Genomic DNA, 20,718 nt, shown 5'->3' on the forward strand with positions numbered 1-20,718 from the left:
CTCCCCCTATCCCGCTACCTCACACAGTGTAGCTCCCGCGGACCGCACAGCACGCCTCACATCTCCTGCACCTCACACATCTCCCTCCGCAACCGGACCGCGAGGCCCCCTACCCCGCTACACCATGCCACCAATGTCCCTCCCCCTATCCCGCTACCTCACACAGTGTAGCTCCCGCGAACCGCACAGCACGCCTCATCTCCTGCACCTCACACAGCTCCCTACCGCAACCAGACCGCGAGGCCCCCTACCCCGCTACACCATGCCACCAATGTCCCTCCCCCTATACCGCTAGCTCACACAGTGTAGCTCCCGCGAACCGCACAGCACGCCTCACATCTCCTGCACCTCACACATCTCCCTACCGCAACCGGACCGCGAGGACCCCTACCCCGCTACACCATGCCACCAATGTCCCTCCCCCTATCCCGCTACCTCCCCCCCCTTCCCACCGCCTCCCCCCCCCCTTCCACCCCCTTCCCCCCCCTTCCCACCGCCTCCCCCCCCTTCCCACCGCCTTCCCACCCCCTTCCCACCGCCTCCCCACCCTTCCCACCCCCCTCCCACCGCCACCCCCCCCTTCCCACCGCCCCCCTCCTTCCCACCGCCCCCCCCTCCTTCCCACCGCCCCCCCTCCCCCTTCCCACCGCTTCCCACCACCTCCCCCCCTTCCCACCCCCTCCGCTCCCCTCCCCTCCACCCCCACCCCTTTCCCCTCCCACACTTCCACCCCTTCCCCCCCTCCTCTAACCCTTCCCCCCCCTCCTCTAACCCTTCCCCCCCCTCCTCTAACCCTTCCCCCCCCCCTCCTCTAACCCTTCCCCCCCCCCTCCTCTAACCCTTCCCCCCTCCTCCAACCCTTGCCCCCCTCCTCCACCCCCTCCTCCCCTTCCCGCCGCCCTTCGCCTTCCTGCCCGCCTTACCGCCTCCCCACCCCCGCCTCTGCCTTTCACCCGCCCTTACTCCGGCCGCCTCTGCCTTTCACCCACCGCCTCACAGCCGCTGCATGCACTCAACAGACACCCGCCACACTCGACACATACCTGCCGCCACACACACCTGCTGCCTCCCGCCCCTACGCACCGACATCACTGACCCACCGCCTCACACCCTAGCAGGACCCCCACTCACACACAGCACTCACAACCCACGCGCCACCCGCCGCCTCACACCCTAGCAGGACCCCCACTCACAGACAGCACTCACAACCCACGCGCCACCCGCCGCCTCACACCCTAGCAGGACCCCCACTCACAGACAGCACTCACAACCCACGCGCCACCCGCCGCCTCACACCCTAGCAGGACACCCACTCGCAGACAGCACTCACAACCCACGCGCCACCCGCCGCCTCACACCCTAGCAGGACCCACACTCAGACAGCACTCACAACCCACGTACCACCCGCCGCCTCACACCCTAGCAGGACCCCCACTCGCAGACAGCACTCACAACCCACGCGCCACCTGCCGCCTCACACCCTAGCAGGACACACGCCTCACATTTTTACATCACTTATGGCACCAAAATATACATTGTACTGTGGTGTGGTAACAATAAACCATTTTTATACAACATCGTATTACATTTTCTTCCATCTTTCTTTTCAATATTATTATCCAACCTTTACAACAAACAGTCACCTATTGTTCCACAATTTATAAATAATACTACCTATTACGCATTTACATCCCGGGCAACGCCGGGTCTCTCAGCTAGTATATATATATATATATATATATATATAAATTAAAGAAAAAAGAAAAGTATCCCACTAAAAGCACTCAAGCAAATATAATAATGAAAAAAATGTTTATTCATGAACATGGAGAACACAAAAAAGATACAAAGTTAAAACAATCCCCATGGGATCCCTGCAGCTATAAAACATACAAAATGACAGAAAATTACTGTAGTCCTTAATAAATGTATAAGAACAGATTAATACTGCTCAAGAGGAGAGAAGTAGTAAACTCCTGAGATATATGTAAAGACCGGCCGGTCAAAAAATTATTAATTGAAGCTGTGTGCTGTAAACTATTGACTGCTAATAATAATAAAAATTGCCAATACAGTACCACCTAGGTCATCACGGAAACAAATAAATAACAAGGGGTCACCACTGATAAGATGGAAAAATCACTGTGTATACTTGCAGATCATCATGAAAAAATTGTCCTTGTGATAAAGTCCTGAGATGGTATGTGAGGCAAGAGATCTGTAGTGTTGTAGCAGAGAGAGTTCACAGCCGATAAGGGGAATCCACGGGGAGTACACACAAAGACAAGCCTGACGCAGCGTTTCGCACCCTTTGCTTCTTCTAGGGGCTTAATGAAATGCCGTCCAAATGAGGTTTAAATACACAAAATCAATTTGCGTAGTCCAGTAAGGTTGCGAGCAGAGGGCATGAACAGCTGATTCAAAAGATGCAAATTATCACTGCATAATACTCGAGTTATCAGTGGTGACCCCTTGTTATTCATTTGTTTTCTTGATGACCTAGGTGGTACTGTATTGGCAATTATTATTATTATTAGCAGTCAATAGTTTACAGCACACAGCTTCTTTAATATCTACTAGATCAGTGTATGTTACGCCAGGTACAGCTAGTTGTTTACTTAAATGCTTTAGTTGCGTAGGCATAACATTGTGTGTTCATCTGAAGGACAGTATGCTGTGCCATTGTGAGAATGGTTCTTTTCATTATAATCCTCTTCTTAAACATGTCATTTGCTCAAGAATATTGTGGGTTTTTTTTATAGGATAACAATTCTAACTCCTTTACACAGCAGTGGCTTAAAAATCTGAGATCTCATATATTTTTAATATTTTCTATTGTCTTATTGTGTAGGCAAGTGGGCATACATTGAAAATGAAAAAAGCTCATCTTAAAGGGAAAAAAATTAGTGAATCGAAGAAAAGCAAGACGTTGCCAGGGGAGGCAGAAGAGGAGGATCCTGCAACGACAGGCTCTGGGAAAAAAGGGAGCAAGGATCCCAAAAAAAGAAAAGTGGAAGAAAATAGTTTTAGCCCCTCCAAACAAGAATGTTCCCCCTCTGCTAAGAAAGCAAAAATCACGAAGGATGAGTCAAAAGATTTGGCTCTGTGCAGGTACAGTATGTCTCTCTACTGTGCAGTAACTACTGTAAATCAGGAAACGCATGAAGTGCCTTAGTCTGTGACATTGAGAGGGAGGCAGGCAGGGGAGTAGGTTTGTCTCATACTGTTAAAGGAAATTGGTGTCATACACCAGGGGTGCGCAAACCTCTTGGTGGTCTTTAGCACATTTTTGAGGGTTGCAGTGTCTCTCTCCCTCATTCATCCTCCATGCCTCCCTCTCTCCATCAGCCTGGATGATATCGCAGATGTCGATTATGGGCATATCCATATTTGGGCATTTACGACATCATCCAGGCTGACAGAGCGAGGGAGTCACGGAGGCTGCTGCTGTAGTGGAACTTTAATGCTGCGGGGGTCCCCCTTGGGTGGTGGGGGTACACGGGGGTGGGGCCGCAGCAAATAAAAAGGTTGTGCACCACTGTTATAGACCGCTCAGTTTCCTCTCTAGTGAACGTTCTCGCTCCTGCTGGACGGTTTCTTTACCTCTATTTTTATAATGTCTGTTTTTTTACTCCTCCATTAGAACCTCTCATCTTTGTATTCTTCTGCTACTTTGATCCCTATTTTGCCTTTTTGCCCTTCGTTCTTTCTCTGCCTCTTTCTGTATTTCTTCACATAAGCAAGAGTCATTTAGCTCAATTCTTTGGCCAAAGGATTTTAAGCTTACAACCACATCACGGTGTGTCCCATTTGTAGGTCCTAACACTGCTGCACCTGCAAAATGCTCTCATAACCGCTCTAATAGAGGGAGAACAGTCTTTAATAGACTGGTAATTTACAGGAGCTTTGCAAGAACTGCAATTAAAAAGGTGGGATGGGTGAGCTTGGAAACAAGGAGGAGGGGTCACTAACCTCCATGTTGTTTTACCAACTGAAATTAAAGAACACACACATCCAATGTAAACTCAGAACCCAAATCCACCAAATCATATATATTTGTGTCAAAAAGAGTGCAGGTGCAGCAGTGTTAGCTGTTCTAATTAACTATATAATATATCAAATTAGATGTAGCACTAGGCCCTTTTGTTGCTGTAGACAGGGCACAAACCCCTCTGAGAATGAAAGGAAAAGACGTGCCCTGTAGGTTTGTGTCACTCCTGCCCAGGGCTGCCGACAGGGGGAGGGGAGACCCAGGGCAATTGCCACAAGCCCGGAGGCGGCGGGGGTCCCGGCTGGTGTTGGTAGTTGGCCCTGACCTCTGGCTCCGGTTGCCAGGCCCCAGCTTTCCCCCCGCCCCATTGCCGCAGGCTTCACTCCGCTGCTGTTGCTGCCTCCAGTGTAGGCCCGCTCCCGCACCGGAAGTTCGGCGACTGGACTGCATGGCGCTGAAGGGGAACGTGTGATGTGCAGGGGAGTATGATGTGCAGGTGGGGGGGGGGAGGGGGAAGGAGGTGATGTGTGTGTGTGTGTGATGTGCAGGGGGGTGGGGGATGTGTGTGATGTGCAGGGGGTGGGGGATGTGTGTTATGTACAAGGGGGATATATGTTATGTACAAATGGGGGGGGGTGTATGATGTGCATGGGTGGGGGCAAGAGGGAGAGAGGGGTGAGAAGTGGGTGGGAGAGATAGGGGGGGGGGATTGGAAGAAATAGGGGGGGTCGGTTCACAAAACCGCCAACACTGGGCTGAGTGGGAGAGAGTTGGTGGGAGGGAGGGAGATAGAGGGGGAGTCTCGCAAGGCCGCCGACACTAGGTGTGGGGGGTAGGGAGCCCAGTGGAAACTGTTGTCCTGGGCCCCAGGAAAGCTGTCTGCGGCCCTGCTCATGCCATCACCCGGAATAGGGATCTGCTCCTCATATATTTCTGAGCAGTGAGCAAACTGTAAGTGTCCTAGGGCCTCATGCAGTAAGCCCCGATACAAAATTTTCGGCACAAATTGCGAAAATGTATTTTTTGGGCGATTTGCCCTCGCAGTATTCAGTAAGGGCCGAATCCTTCCGATCCCTGCTGAAGCACTGCGAAAGCAAAGCTGCCGATGAGCTGTGGCGATACAGCCTGGCTCCCGATAAGGCTCCCGATAAGCCTTTGGTGCCGATAGATGTTTGCAGCTGAGAGAGACAAGCCGCTCTCTCAGCGCAAACTTCGGCACCAAAAAAAGTATTTAAAAACAACTTTTATTTATACTCTACATGTGCAGGGGGTCTTCGGAGCTGAACCGCGTTGGTTTGAGGTCCGGGGACCCCCTGCCCCCCGAGATACAGGCCCCTTTATGAGGTGCCGGTATCCCTCGGCGTTTAAAGGTCCCGATCACGTGACCGCGGCCTGTAAACAAATCAGAGGGATACCGGCACCCCATAAAGGGGCCTGTATCTCGGGGGGCAGGGGGTCCCCGGACCTCAAACCAACGCTGTTCTGCTCCGGAGACCCTCTGCACATGTACAGTATAAATAAAACACACACACATCAATAAAGACTCGTTCCTTACCTTGGCGGCTATGTGCAACGGTAATGAAGCAGCATGAATGTCTTTTTAATTATACTGTACAGTGAGCAGGGGGTCCCCTGAGCTGAACCGCATTGCTTTGTGGACCAGGGACCCCCTGCTTCCCGAGTTACAGGCCCCGGTATGTGTCATCGGGTGGCAGTGTCGCCGCCATGTTTATAGCGTCCCCGCAATAAACATGGCGTCCACACTGTAACCGATGGCCCAAACCGGGGCCTGTAACTCGGGAGGCAGGGGGTCTCTGAGCCACAAATAAATGCGCTTCAGCTCAGGGGGCCTCCTGCTTCCGCACAATATTATTAAAATACATTAATGCTGCTTCATTACCATAGCGGATAGCCGCTAAGGCAATGAAGGGGTTAACGCATAGTAGCATGTTTATTGGGGACAAATGCCCCCAATAAACATAGCAGCAATACACAACATACAGTATAGTAATGGGCAGAATGACTATTATCCACAAATGGATAATAGTGCAGTTGTCCATTTACAATACTTACACAACAATAAAGACTTTAAATACATATAGCACTCACCCATGTCCCACTGCCACGATGAAGGCCATCCTCATCTTCATCCTGCCCATGCCCCATCCGCTTCTGCAAAACAAACACAAGAATTACAACATCCAAATTAATGTCCCCTAACCCCTTAATCACCATAGCGGTTATTAACCGCTACAGTTATTAAGGGGTTAAGCCACCATCACCCACATACCCTCCCCCACAAAGCCCCCCAACCACCCTCACCCAATACCCACAGGGGAGTCCTACCAAATACCCTTGGGCCTAATACCCCCTCCCCCAGCACATACAGTACAATAATGTGCCAAATAACTATTATCCACATAGGGATAATACATTATTTGGCCATTATTAAACACATTCAATAACGTTAAAATGTAAAGAAAATTGTACTAACCTCATCAATAAGAAGTCTCCGTCGCCAGCATCATCCTTGGGGTCCGTTGCCAACATTAGAAATAGCCACAACATTTCAATATCATTAACATAACACTGAACCCCTTAATCACCTTATCGGGTACTAACCTGAAAGGTAATTAAGGGGTGAAGCCATCCTGCAATGCCTACAACAGTTATGCATAACATCTTCAGTGAAATAAAAACCAATTGCCTAACCAAATTCCATTTAATCATTCAATCTGTAGGCTCACATGCCTCATAAAACATTGCATTTACAGTGTATACATGTAGCATAACATGTAAACTGCATGTACACGCTGCAAATCAATGTTAACAATACAATAATGCCACTCAAATCGCCATACATCACAAGAAGTATATTATTTAATACAATAAACTCACCATCAATGAATTACCACACATCAATTACATCCCTAAACAATTAAAATACCATCCATACCAATTACACAATGAACTAAAGCTATCCTAACAGAGAACCACTTCAAAACATAGAAAAAAGTACACCAACAAATACAATATACTAAAGCAAGGCTTTCCATATCCTATTGTACGGCCTGGAAGCCCAAAACTTACATCTGTCTAAAAATAAAATACATTTAGCACACATCAATGCATAGCCACAATGATTAACAATACAGAATTAGAAGCTTTAACAACACTATCATTTCTTACCCTGTATATATATCTGTACACATACATACAGACATACATACAGTGGGAAGAAATGATATGCATTATAAAAAATGAAAACATGAAAAAGCAACACAAAAAACAGTTACATTAAGTACATTTCTTTATTTAACTTACCATTACTTGCCCCCACCGACTCCCGTTGATCAGCTTACTCACGAACCAATCCACGACACCATCCACGACACCATCCAGGAACAAATCCACGACACAATCCAGGAACAAATCCACGAACCAAACCAGGAACCAATCCAAGAACAAGTGCAGGAACCAATCCAGGAAGCAAGCCACGAAGAAATCCAAGAAACAATCCACGACACGATCCAGGAACAGGAACCCATAAAAGAAAAGAAAAAAACAAATTAAACATTAAAATAATAAAACATGACAATCAAGGGTTGTACTAGTTTTATTCTTAGTGAATCTGTATTACAATACCTTGTTCCGGGGTCTTCTTGACATCCGGTGCCACGCCCTGGTCTTCAATCTTCAGGAGGAGGTCCGTCCTCCTCGGCATCTGCCTTCAAAATGAGACGACATAGGCTTTTATAGGCCTATGACGTCACATTTGTCGTCATATGGTTCCCACGGCCCTGATTGGGCCGTGAAAACCATGTGTTTTGGCCGATGTAAAAAAATTGATGACGTCACTTAAAGGCAATGCCAGCACAGCCAATCAGAATGGCTTTGCTGCTATTGCCTTTAAGAAAACGTCATGAAATGACACATGGCCGGACTCACATGGTAAGCCAGCCAATCAGAGCGTGGGAACTCCATCCCTACTCTGATTGGTTCAAGTACCATGTGAGTCCGGCCATGTGTCATTTCATGACGTTTTCTTAAAGGCAATAGCAGCAAAGCCATTCTGATTGGCTGTGCTGGCATTGCCTTTAAGTGACGTCATCAATTTTTTTACATCGGCCAAAACACATGGTTTTCACGGCCCAATCAGGGCCGTGGGAACCATATGACGACAAATGTGACGTCATAGGCCTATAAAAGCCTATGTCGTCTCATTTTGAAGGCAGATGCCGAGGAGGACGGACCTCCTCCTGAAGATTGAAGACCAGGGCGTGGCACCGGATGTCAAGAAGACCCCGGAACAAGGTATTGTAATACAGATTCACTAAGAATAAAACTAGTACAACCCTTGATTGTCATGTTTTATTATTTTAATGTTTAATTTGTTTTTTTCTTTTCTTTTATGGGTTCCTGTTCCTGGATCGTGTCGTGGATTGTTTCTTGGATTTCTTCGTGGCTTGCTTCCTGGATTGGTTCCTGCACTTGTTCTTGGATTGGTTCCTGGTTTGGTTCGTGGATTTGTTCCTGGATTGTGTCGTGGATTTGTTCCTGGATGGTGTCGTGGATGGTGTCGTGGATTGGTTCGTGAGTAAGCTGATCAACGGGAGTCGGTGGGGGCAAGTAATGGTAAGTTAAATAAAGAAATGTACTTAATGTAACTGTTTTTTGTGTTGCTTTTTCATGTTTTCATTTTTTATAATGCATATCATTTCTTCCCACTGTATGTATGTCTGTATGTATGTGTACAGATATATATACAGGGTAAGAAATGATAGTGTTGTTAAAGCTTCTAATTCTGTATTGTTAATCATTGTGGCAATGCATTGATGTGTGCTAAATGTATTTTATTTTTAGACAGATGTAAGTTTTGGGCTTCCAGGCCGTACAATAGGATATGGAAAGCCTTGCTTTAGTATATTGTATTTGTTGGTGTACTTTTTTCTATGTTTTGAAGTGGTTCTCTGTTAGGATAGCTTTAGTTCATTGTGTAATTGGTATGGATGGTATTTTAATTGTTTAGGGATGTAATTGATGTGTGGTAATTCATTGATGGTGAGTTTATTGTATTAAATAATATACTTCTTGTGATGTATGGCGATTTGAGTGGCATTATTGTATTGTTAACATTGATTTGCAGCGTGTACATGCAGTTTACATGTTATGCTACATGTATACACTGTAAATGCAATGTTTTATGAGGCATGTGAGCCTACAGATTGAATGATTAAATGGAATTTGGTTAGGCAATTGGTTTTTATTTCACTGAAGATGTTATGCATAACTGTTGTAGGCATTGCAGGATGGCTTCACCCCTTAATTACCTTTCAGGTTAGTACCCGATAAGGTGATTAAGGGGTTCAGTGTTATGTTAATGATATTGAAATGTTGTGGCTATTTCTAATGTTGGCAACGGACCCCAAGGATGATGCTGGCGACGGAGACTTCTTATTGATGAGGTTAGTACAATTTTCTTTACATTTTAACGTTATTGAATGTGTTTAATAATGGCCAAATAATGTATTATCCCTATGTGGATAATAGTTATTTGGCACATTATTGTACTGTATGTGCTGGGGGAGGGGGTATTAGGCCCAAGGGTATTTGGTAGGACTCCCCTGTGGGTATTGGGTGAGGGTGGTTGGGGGGCTTTGTGGGGGAGGGTATGTGGGTGATGGTGGCTTAACCCCTTAATAACTGTAGCGGTTAATAACCGCTATGGTGATTAAGGGGTTAGGGGACATTAATTTGGATGTTGTAATTCTTGTGTTTGTTTTGCAGAAGCGGATGGGGCATGGGCAGGATGAAGATGAGGATGGCCTTCATCGTGGCAGTGGGACATGGGTGAGTGCTATATGTATTTAAAGTCTTTATTGTTGTGTAAGTATTGTAAATGGACAACTGCACTATTATCCATTTGTGGATAATAGTCATTCTGCCCATTACTATACTGTATGTTAGGGGGGTATAGGTGTTGTTGGGTATATATATATATATATATATATATATATATATATATATATATATATATATATAATTATTTAATTATTTATTTAATTCGTTATTGTGGTGCTGGGGTGTTTTTTTATTATTATTGTGGGTAGTGGGGGTGTGTGAAGGGGGCATTAGCCCCAACGGTGGTTGTTTAGGGCTTGCGGGTGGGTAGCGGGAGGCCTTAACCCCTTCAGGACCGTAGCGGTATTAACCGCTACGGTCGTGAAGGGGTTAAGTGCCCCCGCATCCCCCCCGCAAGTCCTAAACTCACACCCAGGGCCAAATACCCCCCTCACCCATCCCCGCTACCCACAATAACGCTGGCACGGTGGGTTAACCCCTTCATTGCCTTAGCGGTTAGCCGCTAAGGTAATGAAGTGTCTTTTAAATGCCTTTTTCCTGCCTCGGATGCATGCCGGGGGGCTCCGGTGCGGGTATCAGCTCCGGAGACCCCCGGCATCAATCACAGGCAGGAAAAAGGGCTGATTTTTCCTAAGTGTCGCCCTTGCCGATGCTTCTCCTTCAGCAAGTTGCCAACTTTAGTTGGCGGGCTGGATTGGCCATAAAATCTCCAATCTGGCCTGCCGATCAGCACCAAAAAGCTGATCGGGGCTTACTGAATTCAGGCGGGAAAAAAAAGTCCCGATAAGTGGCTTATCGGCAGCCGGGTGGCGAAAAAATTTTTTTCGCAAGAAAAGTTGCCGATAATTCCCACTTATCGGGGCTTACTGAATCAGGAGGGCAAAAAAACGGCTATAAAATGCCGAAAAAGCCTTATCGGGGCTTACTGCATGAGGCCCCTAGTATCCAAGAGATCAACATTTTTAATTCCAAATGGTGGAGATTGAGTGTTGGGATATTATGTACTCTTAAAGCTTAAACTCTTTAAGATGTACTCTTAAAGACCAGATGTCTTGTTTTACCTGTGATTGTCCAGGTGTCCACAGATCTGTAAAAAAGCACAAATAGGTCAGGAATAATGGTAAAGACTGAGCCACCCGGGCTGAAGCAGGGATATCCTGAAAACCTGGCCTGTTGGTGGCCCTTGAGGACTGGAGTTGCCCACTCCTGCTTTAGTCTGTCTGATATATCCCTGGCTCACATAAACCTGTTTCGGTTGAGCCTTTTACAAATCTAGTAGCTTTATATACTCTGTATATATACTCTGTATATATACTCTGTATATATACTCTGTATATATACTCTGTGCCCGGAATACTTTTATAATGAGAGAGATCAGCCGGTATCTGACCTCACTTTCTTATGTTGTTGACATACAACTATTCTGTGTCTGGAATGCAAAGACATTGTTTCCTGAAGTTGCACTATCAAGTATTTATATGTATTCTTTTGTTGCACTATCAAAATGCTTTAAAATCTAAAATGTTACCTCTTGTTTCTTCAGTGTGATCCTGTCCGAAATGGAATCCCATGCAGATGCGTGGCCTTTCCTACTTCCTGTAAACTTGAAACATGTTCCTGGTTATAAAAAGGTTATTAAGCAACCAATGGATTTTACTACGATACGAGAAAAGCTAAGCAGTGGACAGTAAGTGAATATAGCTAATGTCAGCAGGGAATTGACTGCACCTTTTGATAACTGCAAGTCGACATCGGCAAATTAATTAAAGACAAAAAAAACAACACTTGAATGCATCATTGTTTTAAATGGGTTCCTGTGGGATGTTTCATTTTTTTTAAATGTTTTTTTTTTTTTTAATATAACCGTGTTTCTCAATTGCAGACATGCATATACGAGGCAATATCGTGCAAATGAGTTTTCCTAATAATAACTGTTTGGGCAGTACGAATAGGGCATAAAAATCTCTTTATTGTAAGGAATGACTGAGCCACCTGTGCTGAAGCAGGGATATCACTAATATCTGGCCTGTTGGTGGCCCTTGATGTCTGAAGTTGGCCACCCCTGGTGTATCAAATGCTTGTTAGCACATGGCAGCTTATTTTTATTAGGCCGCGCTTATAGTGTTGGCGACGTCGCCCGAAAACAAATACATTGCCGCCGCTTGCGCTTATAGTGCGCGCGACGGAGCGACGTCGCGGAAACTGGAAGCCGGCAAAATTTGATTTTTCAATGGCTGTCTCGTCACATAACGGCCTTTGAATAAATTAAATTGCCGGAATCCCGCAACCCGGCGAAACATAACTTTCGCGGTGGCGACGGGTGATGTCACCCGCTGTGTCGCCATCGACGGCACTATAGGCACGGCCTTAAGGTACAATGCAGCTGGAGCGATCAGGAGAAAATGTCACTCTGTGTAATCTGCTTTCCCAGCAGCAGAGGGGGCTATTTCTTAAAACAAAAAAACATTTTATGTGACCTCACATAGTACATTGGAGGCTAATGTTGAGTTCAGTGGTGTAAGTGAACATTTATGCAGTTTGTCACATACCACCTGTTCACTTATAACCAGCTTTGCTAGTCACTTTAGAATAGCAAGCTGGCTTTTACATGTTCCATTGGTAATGATGTCAAGTTTGTAAGAAAATGTAAATGGGCTATTTGGAAGGTTTTTTTTATTTTTAGACCGCATAGCCCAGGACTAATGAGATAAAGGCCACCGGTAGAAGCAGAAAGTAATATTTAGCATCCATACCTCTAGATCAGTCGTGGCCAACTCCGGTCCACAAGGGCCACCAACAGGCCAGGTATTAGGGATATCCCTTCAGCTCAGGTGGCTCAATCAGTGGCTCAGCAGCACAGGTGAGCCATCTGTGCTGAAGCAGGGATATCCTTAAAACCTGAACTGTTGGTGGCCCTTGAGGACTGGAGTGGGCCACTCTGGCTCTAGAATGTGTCTTGATTACTCAGTCTTTCTAGATTAACTTCAGGTTGACGTGGCCCCTTTCCCCATTATTAAGAATGCTAGAATGACCTCGTCTTTTCCGGTTCCTTTCTCAGGTATCCCACTTTCGAGGCTTTCTCTCTGGATGTAAGGCTGGTCTTCAACAACTGTGAAACATTCAATGAAGACGATTCTGACATTGGCAGAGCCGGACACAAAATGAGGGTACATTTTGAAAAAAGATGGACAGAGATTTTCAACGTTACCTGAAACCACAGTAGGATCTTATGTCCTAGTTACATGGACAACAAGACTAGCAATGTGAATGGTATTTACACAGAACTGCAAGGACTATGTATGTGTCCAGAATATACTGATTATCACAGGATAGTGATACAAGTCAAGGTTTCACTCCTAACAAAACCATAGCCCTTGGTTTTTGGTCTGTGTGTTTTAACAACTACTGTTATGTAGTACAGGGAAGCACACCCAAAGAATTTCAAAAAGAGGGTGTCGAAGTGCAATAGCTATTAAAATATATCAAAACGCACTGAATCTTCAACCACCAGAGCTGTACCGAGGAAATGGTTCTCCATTCCCTTTCAATAAATATCTATTTTTCCTTTCTTTTCTTTTTTTTTTTTACTTTGTAGTTTATATTTAGTGAATGTATTTAATTTTATGAATTATTTATGATTAAACCGCAGACAGAATCTTCGTTTTCTGTGAAAAGGAAGACTAGAAAAAAAAATTGCTTTAAATCTTGAAAATACAAGGAATGTTTTAAAAAGAAATAAATAAAACAAAGCCAAGTAAAACTGTTTACACTGATGTGCTAAGCAAGCACTGAAATTGAACTTTACTGTAGAGTTACAAGTACATTTATATAAATATACATATGTTGCTGCATCACTCGTATAGTTAAATTGTATTTCAAGATGGTGAAGACGAACTGAGAAATATGTATATACTGTTCATTATTGTTTATATTAAGTCTTGTTTAAATATGTATGATGTGTACATATTGTTTGTAGACATTAACTATGATGTCTGCCTTAGAAGGATTGTAGCATTTTCTTTTAGTCTTCAGGTGAATATCAATCTATAGCTCGTACAGTATCCTCTACCAACACTGTGGAGTCTCCCCAATATTGGTAGTGCCTGCCTTTAAAACAGGGTGTAGGGGATATTAGTTTTCCATTTTCTTTTCTATTTTGTTATATGATTTTAAGCCAATTAGGCCTAAAAAATAAAGTATAATCATTTGTATCCATGTGAAATAAACTTGTGACAATTTCCTACACACAGTATTTTTTCATAGATGCATTTCCCTTCATTTGCCTTGCCACAGAAATAACAATAAAAAAAGGCATTTGTAACCACTGTGTTTTATCTACTGTGTGTTATGGTGGCCTGTCGGAGGCAAGAAGATCAGACATTTTTTGTACCAATTGTACTTGAAGTTGTTTTATTTAAAAACAAAAATGTTGTGAAAAGGGTAGTTTTTTTCACTAGTATGTGTGGCACGGATACAATAAAAGACAGTTTTTTAATATGCTTTCTCTTGGTAATTTCTCTTCTTTCTGTTCCTAGAAACCAATTTATTTAAATTCTAACATTACTCAGGTAATGTGTATACACGGATAAGTTAAGTCCTTTATTCTGCTTAAGGCCCCCCACAGGTCAGTTTTTTAGGCTATCCCTGCTTCATCACAGGTGGCTCTGTCTTCGACTGAGCCACCTATGCTGAAGCAGGGCTATCATTGCAACCTGACCTGTTGGGGGGGTATTGAGGACTGGAGTTGAGAACCCCTGCCTTAAGGCAGCGGTGGGCAAACTGGGGGGAGCGTCAGATTTTCTGGGGGACGCGGCAGTTATAGAGGTCCCGTGCTCTGCCCCCAGGCATTTAAATGCCAGGGGATTGCGCGAGGCCTCTATTATACACTTACCTTCCAGCAACGCGTCATCCTGGTAAACCGGCGTCAGCGGGGTCACGTTACCATGGCGACGTGACGTCACATGACCCCGCACATCATTTGACGTCGAGCCTTAAAGCTGCAGTTCAAGCTCCCGGTTTTTTTTTTATGTTTTTTTTTTTACTTCAATAGTTTCATGTGGGCAATCTCTACTTACCTAAAGAACAGCATAGCTGCCGGTCAATTCGTTCTCCGTCTATTGATCGGCGAAGTTTGGCGACATCTTTAGATCTGGGGAATGTAAATGGTTGCTATAGGAACAAACATCCGTGTTAAAATAGAATACAAGAAAATTGGTCTTTCAAAGTTGTTGTTTTTTAAAACAGAAAATGCTAAAAGTATTTTTTCTTACTATAGAACTGATTTATTTAAAAAAAAGCACATACAGGATATTGCCTGAACTGCAGCTTTAAGGTACAGTTTGCTTGATCCCTCCCTGAAACTGGTAATGAGAATAAAGCTACATACATCACATGCAAACCCACTGTTTACATTATACCTTCAACAATGATCGGATCAACAAAATGAACAAATGGCAGGAAAACTGCTCAGTCTTATTTGTTGGACTTTTTAGAAAAATAAAAGTTCTAAGTATTTTAGAATCATATATTTTTTTCAATCTGAAATGTTTTCTTGGTTTCTATTTGCAATGGGTACCCTAAGAATGTGATTGGTCAATCTTGTTTATATCATCTCAATGGTGACAAAATCGGATTAATGCACAACTCCTCCATGTCAAATGACCGACTAGGAAAGAGGGCAGGATAACAAAAGCATGTAAAAATAATGGAAGGATACCCCCACTCTAAATTTTAGGAAACATTATTACTGTCAAAAGTCATTTAAATATGCTTATTTAAACTAGGTGACTGATATCTGAATTTAAAAAAATACATTTAGTGCCCTTTGCAATGCAATCCAGGACCATCTGTCAGCAAAGGGATTAACCTATTAAACATCTCGGTCATTTATCAATGTAGTTCTACCTGGGACTGCAACCCATCACGTTTTAAGTTATGGTGGGTGAAAAAGTCAACAAGAAACCTCCACCGTATTGCATATAGCAAATAAAAAGATCACTTGTGAGCACATTCACATGTCTTAGGCAGTTATTTTCAGACAAAAGGTGACACATTGTGTGCTCTTTTGCATATAATTTCCCAGAATCCCTTGCTGCAGCACTCAAAGCAGCCGTGGAAGCACTGTATGCTGGGGATAATGGTGAAAAGCAGGGTTGCAGACCTGCCTAAGACATGTGAATGTGCTCACAAGTGATCTTTTTTTTTGCTATATGCAATATGGTGGAGGTTTCGTGTTGCCTTTTGCCCCCACCATAACTTAAAACGGGGAAAGAGGGAGCGAGGGAGAGATCTGTACCGTGTTAGCCGAGCTTAATAATAAAAAATGAATAGACGATACCATTCTGTGGCTAATGAAATCCTTTTATTTGTGTGAGCTTTCTAGATACACTGATCTCTTCTTCCGGTGGTGTTACAATGAATGAAGCCAAAAAAGGGTTTTTACTTTAAAACAGTGCATACGGGAATGTGATCTGTGATTGAAGCTCATCCCTCTCCCCTGTGCAGTATGCGTTTTATGACTTGAGGTGTTAAATGGTCCCTGAATGTAAGTGGTGTGTGTGTATGTTCATTGGCTTGGAATAGTTCCCAATGAGGCACAAGGAGACCCTTTGATTATGTAATCGACAACAAATCGAGACTGCAGTTAATAAATCTGTATGTACACTTATTGATGTCTCCTGCGAGAGCCTGATGCCCGTGTTCTCTCTCTTGTCCAAATGGTTCAATTGAACTCCTAACTAAGGGCAACAAGGGAGGTGCATGGTAATGCTACAAAGCTATTATAAATAATATGAATGACCAGCAGTACCATACATACAAACACCCCCCCTCCCCCAATTCAGAGTCTATCAGGATAATCCATTTGAAACATGAGAAGTCATACAGAGATTTAAGCCACTTCTCCAACTATTCTAAGCATCTGCTGCACATATTATCTACTTCAACACAGAATTTGTCACTCTTCAATTCCTTGCATGTGCATTTGTGTGCCAGTAATCCCTTAACTTTCAGGGACATAAAGTTGTGTCTTGCGTTCAAGAAGGATGGTGTGAACAGAGTTCAAGCTTTTCAGCACTTCCAAGACAGAATTGCTTTCCCTTTTCTTGCATGTGTGTTTGGAATACACTGGTGAGTGAATGCATGTGCCAGAGGTAAATCTCACTTCATTAATGCTAAAAATAAAACATGTCTTACTCACTATGGGTGGATTGTGCTGATACCGAAAGAATGACTTCAAGGCCCGGACACATCTGTATCAGTCTTGTAATGCCTGGAAATAATGACCGCCATAATAATAATAACGCCATAGTGTCTTGCTATGACAAAGCAGCTTTCTGTATTTAACATCAACAAACTCACAGTACTGCTTCAGCCGCTCAGTTCGGACACTGTAGATCTGAAATTACGGGAACATTTTAAAAATAATGTTCTCAATGTTAACGTCCATTCTTTCTGCTGCATGATGAACACAGTTGTTCAAGAAGTTGTGCTAGGCAACCCACAGCAATTAATGTTCTCTTCTGCAACAACTTATTTAAGTTTGCAAACACATTCTTCCCATCTTAATCACACTGGAGTCCTCCAAACATTGTATTGCAGTTGTCACCCGTAAATACAATACACTTTTCCAACAAAACATTTCTTTCAAGAGTTTCTTTTACGTCAGGGGTGCACAAACTTTGTGTGCTGCGCCCCCCCTTGCCTGCCAGCCCCTATGCTCGCGCCCCCCCTTACCTAAAATCCAGTGTCACGTGACCCGCGGCGCCATTTAATGCGTGTTGCCATAGTGACGCTTCACGTCACCCCCGCTGCGTCATTTGACACCGCTTCGCCTAAGATAAGGTAGGAGACACTGCAGAGGCCTCACACGTTCCCCTGGCACTTCATTTAAATGCCGTGGGGAAGAGTGCGGGGGCCTCTGCAGCCACCACGCCTCCCCCAGAAAAATCTTGCGCACCCCCCACTTTGCGTACCCGTTTTACGTAATGAGCAATCGTGTCGGCAGTCCCATTAGGTGTGTTCTGGACCTCAATCAATTTTGACTGCAAACCGCCATTCTTCCAATGGAATACTGAATAATTACTGGAAATATTTTCACTGGACCGTGATAGCATACTATGGAAGCAATGTTTTCTTCAAATGTTTTCAGAGCAACATCAACAGAATGCAGTGCAAGTACAGAGATTACACTCGCTTCTGTCTCGGTTTGAGCACTTGAAAATGTTCATAATACTTCAGAATCAGAGAATGTCATCAATAAGACAGATGTGCAATCTATTGACTTGAAACTATTCTGATGCTTGACAGTATGAAATGCAAAAGCATCCTCTGCTGCAGTAACAGCACCCTCTGATGCAGTAACAGCATCCACTGCTGCAGTAACAGCACCCTCTGATGCAGTAACAGCATCCCCTGCTGCAGTAACAGCACCCTTTGCCGCAGTAACAGCACCCTCTGATGCAGTAACAGCACCCTTTGCCGCAGTAACAGCACCCTCTGATCTGATGCAGTAGCAGCACCCTCTGCCGCAGTAACAGCACCCTTTGCCGCAGTAACAGCACGCTCTGATGCAGTAACAGCACCCTTTGCCGCAGTAACAGCACCCTCTGATGCAGTAACAGCACCCTTTGCCGCAGTAACAGCACCCTCTGATGCAGTAACAGCACCCTTTGCCGCAGTAACAGCACCCTCTGATGCAGTAACAGCATCCCCTGCCGCAGTTACAGCATCCTCTGATGCAGTAACAGCACCCTCTGATGCAGTAACAGCACCCTCTGCCGCGGTAACAGCATCCTCTGATGCAGTAACAGCACCCTTTGCCGCAGTAACAGCACCCTCTGATGCAGTAACAGCACCCTCTGATGCAGTAACAGCACCCTTTGCCGCAGTAACAGCACCCTGATGCAGTAACAGCACCCTCTGATGCAGTAACAGCACCCTCTGATGCAGTAACAGCATCCTTTGATGTGCTGCCTAGTTTTACAAAATAATCTGTCAATTTTGGTGATGAGCTCTTGCTTTGAACTGCTTTCTTGTGCTTGTTTGTGTCCACATGAGTTTGTTAAAAATAAAGGTGCTAATGATTTACAGAGACATAAGTACCAGGTCTACATACCAAGCACTTCACTTCCCATTCTTCTCTATCACTTCGAAAACACAGGAATTTCGTCTTTAGTTCTGCAGTGAATTTACATTTTTGTTTTGACATTGTGTTTGGGGGTAGTAAAATAAAATATTAAATTGCTGAGGAAGTGCTCAGTGGCACATAAAATGCTGTTAATGAAAAGGGTGGTTATAATGGAAGTCTCATTCAAACCTTAACTATGGATGCGCTACTGCACATTCATATATATCTACACACAACATAAAATCACTGGTACGCACTAAATTGTCAGGTTAATTTACAGTGTTGTCTCCCAGCAGCTCTTTTTGATCGCCCAAAATTTATTGATTCACTTAAAATAAAACGTAATGAGAATGAAGTTGTCATGTTTTCACCCACTTTACGGTATCATCCACCACACGTTTGCTCTCATAATAATTGAAGAGGCGTCTGGGGCTCCACAGTAAGTAGGGGTGCTGCCAAACCTAAAATGACCCGTTACAGGGGTACTGACCCTGTCTGTATGCAGACTACGGAAGTGGACTAAGACATCCATCCTTGCTGTCCCTGTGTGTTCCAGTGTCCATGAGTGGTAACAGATACCAGTGTTACATTCTGTGCCTGTTTTCCATTTGCTTGATGTACGCAGAACCTTGAATCATTTTTAATATAAAATTGTATTTACTTATTTCACGATGAGCGTTGTGCCCTGTTCTTTGTTTTGTCACACACAGGTTGCCTGAATACTGGGCGTCCCTGTTCCTCTTCCCCTTGGGGGAGGGTGAGTGTGCACCTTTCCCCTGATCCTGATAGAGGATCAGGGAAGAGCAAGGACTGCTGCGGTGTTCCTTGACCTGTAGTGCAGGTCCACGGACCATCCTACAGCTGGATGCAACACCAGAGACTGCATAGGGCAGAGGCCTGCTGTGACTGCATTGAGCTGAACAAAACAAGCCGTTCCTGTTTCATATACCTCCTGCCAGGTGTGCGATCTTACTAGGGAAGGAGAGGGATTGTTTCAATCGTAGGATATCGCCTCCATACATCTGGAGCCTGTGGCAGATGGAGGCGCTGCACTGCTAGAGAAGCATGCTGGGTATGTACCCCAGAAACTGTCCTGTGTCCCCACAAACATCGGCAGACGACTCAGCCCTCCTGCTTACCAACAGGCAGGACCACCAACAGAAATCATGGGGCCCAGGACAAATGAAAGGAGCAGCTCCCCCCCCCCCCCCCCCCCCATAGTGCACCTACCACGAAAAAATATTGTTTAGCGCATAACTTTTACTTAACTGTTTGCGCACGGGGATCGCCGGCATTTTTTCTTTTAAATATAACGGGCACAGCAGTAAATACATTTTTTTTAAAAACATAGCGAAGGGATTCCAGGATTTAGGTTTGACTGGAAAAGCCACCCCACCAATCATACTGCATTGTGATTTCCGTGGGAAGTGGGTGTAATTCTCTTTTTAAGCTTCACTCTGCAGTATTCAGCCTCACACACTGCAATGCACTTCTTTGTGTATTTGTACATTTTTTAGTGGGAAACAAACTGCAGTTTAAAAACATATAAAAATAATGACATAATGTGTGCTGGCAGCAGGATGCATCATACCGGCGCTTCACATTATTCTGCTCTGACATTGGCAGCTCGGTTAACCCATTCACTGTCAGGCCCGCCTGTGCCGCGGCCTCATGTCATTGCACGGTGAAAACTAGCGCAGCCGGCTTGGGCTCCTGAGGGTGACGTCATCCCCAGTGT

At 44.6% G+C, this 20,718-nt stretch overlaps 1 protein-coding gene across 26 annotated transcripts in view; it reads left to right on the top strand.

The window, feature by feature from the left end:
- BAZ2B (bromodomain adjacent to zinc finger domain 2B) overlaps positions 1 to 14,348 on the top strand; it is a 167,532-nt gene extending 153,184 nt beyond the window's left edge. For all 26 annotated transcript variants that reach the window (XM_075609279.1, XM_075609286.1, XM_075609278.1 and 23 more), the window contains 3 exons: positions 2,852 to 3,111; positions 11,397 to 11,540; positions 12,912 to 14,348. In XM_075609279.1, coding sequence (XP_075465394.1) covers positions 2,852 to 3,111; positions 11,397 to 11,540; positions 12,912 to 13,065 — 558 coding nt within the window. In that variant the 3' untranslated portion in view covers positions 13,066 to 14,348. The remainder of the gene's footprint in view (positions 1 to 2,851; positions 3,112 to 11,396; positions 11,541 to 12,911) is intronic.
- Positions 14,349 to 20,718: the final 6,370 nt, after the last annotated feature.

This window comes from Ascaphus truei, chromosome 7 (genome assembly GCF_040206685.1).
Source record: "Ascaphus truei isolate aAscTru1 chromosome 7, aAscTru1.hap1, whole genome shotgun sequence".
NCBI lineage: Eukaryota > Metazoa > Chordata > Amphibia > Anura > Ascaphidae > Ascaphus > Ascaphus truei.